This window comes from Tuber melanosporum (genome assembly GCF_000151645.1).
Source record: "Tuber melanosporum whole genome shotgun sequence assembly, scaffold_35, strain Mel28".
Classification (NCBI taxonomy): domain Eukaryota; kingdom Fungi; phylum Ascomycota; class Pezizomycetes; order Pezizales; family Tuberaceae; genus Tuber; species Tuber melanosporum.
The window spans coordinates 716,361-720,391 of record NW_003299030.1 but is presented as its reverse complement, the minus strand read 5'-3'; the positions used below and the strand labels follow the sequence as shown (position 1 = coordinate 720,391).

Below are 4,031 nucleotides of genomic sequence, written 5' to 3'. Positions count from 1 at the left end.
TAAATACCGGATTAGGTATCGCCAACCTTGACTTCTTCCTTTTCGGCACTCCAGACCACAATCCCAGCGCCGCAAATACTGACCACAACGCCGAGGAGATCTCGGCCGCGGAATGGCTCTTTGAGCATCGCGAGTGCTATGACGCAGTTTGAGATTAGCGCCACGACACCGAGTAGGGATACGATACTCGCAAGCGCGAACCTGTAGGCGAGAAAGTTGCCGTATTCCCCGATTGACATGAGGACAAGGCCGAGCCACCAGTACGGTGATGAGAGGTATCGATGGTCCGGGGGGTGTACCACTTCATCGCCGTCTTCTTCGGAAGCGGTGGAGTGTGAACTGCGGGGGAGGAGTAATGATGCTTCATCTGGCGAGGACTCGTCGTTGTCCCCGGGGTCCATGGAAAAGTCGGCGAACCCCGGCAGTCCAGAGTTGGTCGAATGCACAGAATCCCTCATGAACCCCTCCCCTTTGAGCGTCGCTGCTATCATACAACCACCACAACTCAATCCTCGAGGGATAGTACTCCCAGAGAGGTAGTAACATAAACACAAGTCAGCGAGGTGATATTCCAAACCTTCAGTTAGGGGGTGAGGGATCTGTTCCGCATCACCACCCGCACCATCATAAGACCCCCACGATCCCACCCGCACCCACCCGCTCTCGCATTCCAATTCGACCCCCCCTCTGTCTTTGACTCTTCCAATACAACACCCAGCACTTCCGCCCTTCCCTCGCCATCCCAGCAAATCCGCTCTTCCAGCACAATCAACCAGGAACCTGCGCTAGCACAAGCAAACACAAGTCTATCTCCGTGGCGCCTCTCCCGTGTTCAATCGGAACATCGACCTAGCGCCTCGACGAGACCGACGCAATCAGAGCTTTTGGGCGGAAATTGGAACTGAAATACGTAGGGGATCGAATGACAAGTATGCTTATGTGGCGGCGCCTGGGGGGGGGCTGGCGTTGGGGATGCCGATCCGGAGGAGGATGGGGAGGAAGAGTCTTTGGGTGGGTTGGCAAATGAGGTAAATTACCCCCTTGAATACCCTGCTATTACGCAGACTTCTGTTGTGGCGCCAGCCCGAAGTGATGTTTCTTCGTCTACTTCTAGCCGGTCTTCGTTAAGCAGTGGCGGGTCGACGGACAGGGGCATTGTGACCCCGACGCCACCCTTTTTGGATGAGGGGAGTCTAGCTGTTGGGATTGCTGGTTGGGATACTTCCGCTGAAAGGGCGCAAAGGGAAGGTGAGGCTATGGATGCTATGCAAGAGAATCCCCTACTCTCATTTAATCAGATTACCGGCCTCAGCGCTCTATCCACGCTCCCACCCATCTAGGTTGATACCCCCCTTGCATCGTTTGTCTTTCCTCCTTGGCCAGCTAGGGAAGTGCTATCTCTTTTCTCTTTCAGTCCGCCACCACTCTCTTTTGCGCCCAGGTTCACCCCTGGATACATCCCCTCCATACCGACCCCCTCACACAATTCCAAGTGCTAGAAAACTGGACAATGCAGAACCCAGAAGAGTACTAGTACCCCCAGCCTCTCTCCGCATCCATCTCCGCATCCATCTCCGCATCCACCTCCTCCACCGTTCCCTATAATACCCTCCCAATACCCTCCAGCGCACCCCAGAACCCCACAGCAACAGAATTGACCATCTGCTACAAGAATCCGGTTACATGCGAGTTCCCGTCTAGTATTCAGGGTGCACCGTACTGACCTTGCGGGCCGTGCTTTGAAGTATATGAGGGTTATTGTATGGAGGCTGTGCGGTGTGCACTTTGTCGGCACGAGTTTTTCGGGAGACAAGTTGTTGTTGGGTGTGAGGTTGATGCGTGGAGGGGAGGAGAAGAGGAAGGGGTTGGTCTGGTTGGTGGGGGTGAGGAGCTCAAGGTAGAGTGAGGTGGATTGGGAGCATAAACTTGTTAAAGCGGGAGTTGAGTTTTAATTCGTGGGCATGTGTTGCAGGAATGTTGGTGGATGGTATCCCATGGACGGATGAGACATGCAGATTCACGGCCTTCCTAATATGGTAGCTAGAACCAAGGGTCTTGGCAGAAGATTGTAGTTAATTTGCTCAAGTGATATCAAATTCAACTGAAAAGCCAATTCCAAGAATAACGCCATTTGTAGGAAAACAACCCAAAAGCCATTACAGAACAGTATGAAAATCAAAAAAGCACTTATTTTGCTTACAAAGAGGTATCTCACATAAAGTACACCAAATACCTGTCTCACTTACCTTCATTTTTTGTAGAATCTCAGCCCATTCACGTATTGGAGGGGGGTTTTTAGGGTCGCCTTGACATTTTTTAAACCGGCAATACCAGCATTGGTATTTTTTATTGAGTAAAAACGTTTGTAGATGGGCACCAGTGGTACGAAAAGAGAAAGGCGGTAAGGATGTCTTTGCTGTGACATAGGCATGCGGGTTGGGTTTAGGGTTTGTAAGAAGGGGATGTAGTTGAGACCAGCTAGTCTCAGCAAGGACAAGAGCAAGCTTACGGCAGAAGGCTTTATGCTCATACTTGGAGTTAACCAAGCGAGCAATGACGTAGGTATTTGTAATTGCCGTATCCAGAATCTAAAACCAGAGCAGAAGCCAATTACGTCGACTGGTTTGATGCGACAGATAATTACTTTGAAGCTGGTCGGCAATGTCGACCCCACCCATGTACTTGTTGTAGTCACTAATGAGAGCTGGAATGGGCAGAAGTTTTTGGTGTTCGCTGGCTCCAAATGGCTTTCTTGCAGATACTGCATTGGAGCTGCTTTTTTTTTGGTTTTTTTGCGATTACTGAGAACTAGCTGACAAAGATTGTGAATTGTAGTTAAAAAAAAACAGTATTATTGTCCTGATATAGGGCAGTTCAAACACTATTTACTATGATGCCCGAGAGGTGATTGCATTCCAAAAGCTTCGAGTTTATCTCTTTACTAATCAAAAAAGCAGAAGGGAAATTGTGACGCTTGGCCTGAGTAGTGCCAACAGTGCCAATTCCGTGGTCCCTCAGGTGCTGGAATAAGGGAATATTGGTAAAGTAATTGTTCATATAGATGTTAAACTGACTGGACAGGAATGGGAGGGTAAAAATAAGATGGCATACTGCCTTGGTGGTTGGGGAAAAGCCGCTTGAGAGTTTTTTTTCTTCTTCAACCGAAAGTTGTTGCCCACTGGAATTAAACAAGATAAGAGAGTGTTCCTTGCTAATATTCATATACTGATTGGTCATTTTAGTAAAATTACTAACCTCATTCTCCACAGCACCAGAATAAAATAAAAACAGATATGTATATCCCTGGTCACAGAGAGCTTAGATTTTATACCCCAGATCTATTGGCTTTCTGGGCATTTTGATAGTGTGTGCTGACCGGCCTTTACAGAGAACTATCATTTCATCAAATGAAACATTCGAGGATGGCCAGAAGTGTTCTTGGAAATGCTGGCACTGGTGGGATGCAAGTGGCTCCATTTTACGCCACCAATTTACCCAATCGTAGGTCTCATCTGGTGGTGAAATATAGAAATAACGTTTTATTTGCTTATACCGATTACAGGACATATTGTGCATAATCAGATACTGTATCTCCGGATTCCAGTGATCCTCAATAGCAGGTAAGGAATGTACCCTCATCCATATCTGCAATCCTATAAAGATTCGCAATTCTTCTACACTAACTGGGTACCAAGGCCGCGGGAAAGACTGAGGTTCTGGGGCAATAAGTGGTACACTAGGATGTATGGCCGGAGGGTCGAGAACGGGTTGGTAAGGCATGTGCGAAACTGACTCTGGGTGGAGAATACTGGGTGGAATAGGAGACATTGGTAGGAATGGGCTGATAGTAACTGAGGAGTCTTGGTTGCCCTCAGCTGTTTGCTGTTTGATTTCTGCATAGTCGTTGGTATTGGTAATGATTTGGGCTAAGATATTATTTCCAAAAAACAGGTTGAAGAGAGCAAGCAGTTTGGGGTTGCTGCCGAATTCAGGTGGGAGAATTGGACTTGCTGGATGTGCCAAAAATAGAC

The 4,031-nt window shown here is 48.2% G+C and overlaps 1 protein-coding gene; it reads left to right on the top strand.

Annotated features, from left to right (window-relative positions):
- Positions 1-972: 972 nt before the first annotated feature.
- GSTUM_00007388001 (uncharacterized protein) lies at positions 973-1,803 on the top strand (the record flags this gene model as incomplete). XM_002839383.2 has 3 exons in its annotated part: positions 973-1,028; positions 1,115-1,248; positions 1,313-1,803. The coding sequence occupies 3 exons, from the start codon at positions 973-975 to the stop codon at positions 1,603-1,605; spliced, it is 483 nt and encodes a 160-aa protein (XP_002839429.1). The 3' UTR covers positions 1,606-1,803.
- Between the last annotated feature and the right edge of the window lie 2,228 nt (positions 1,804-4,031).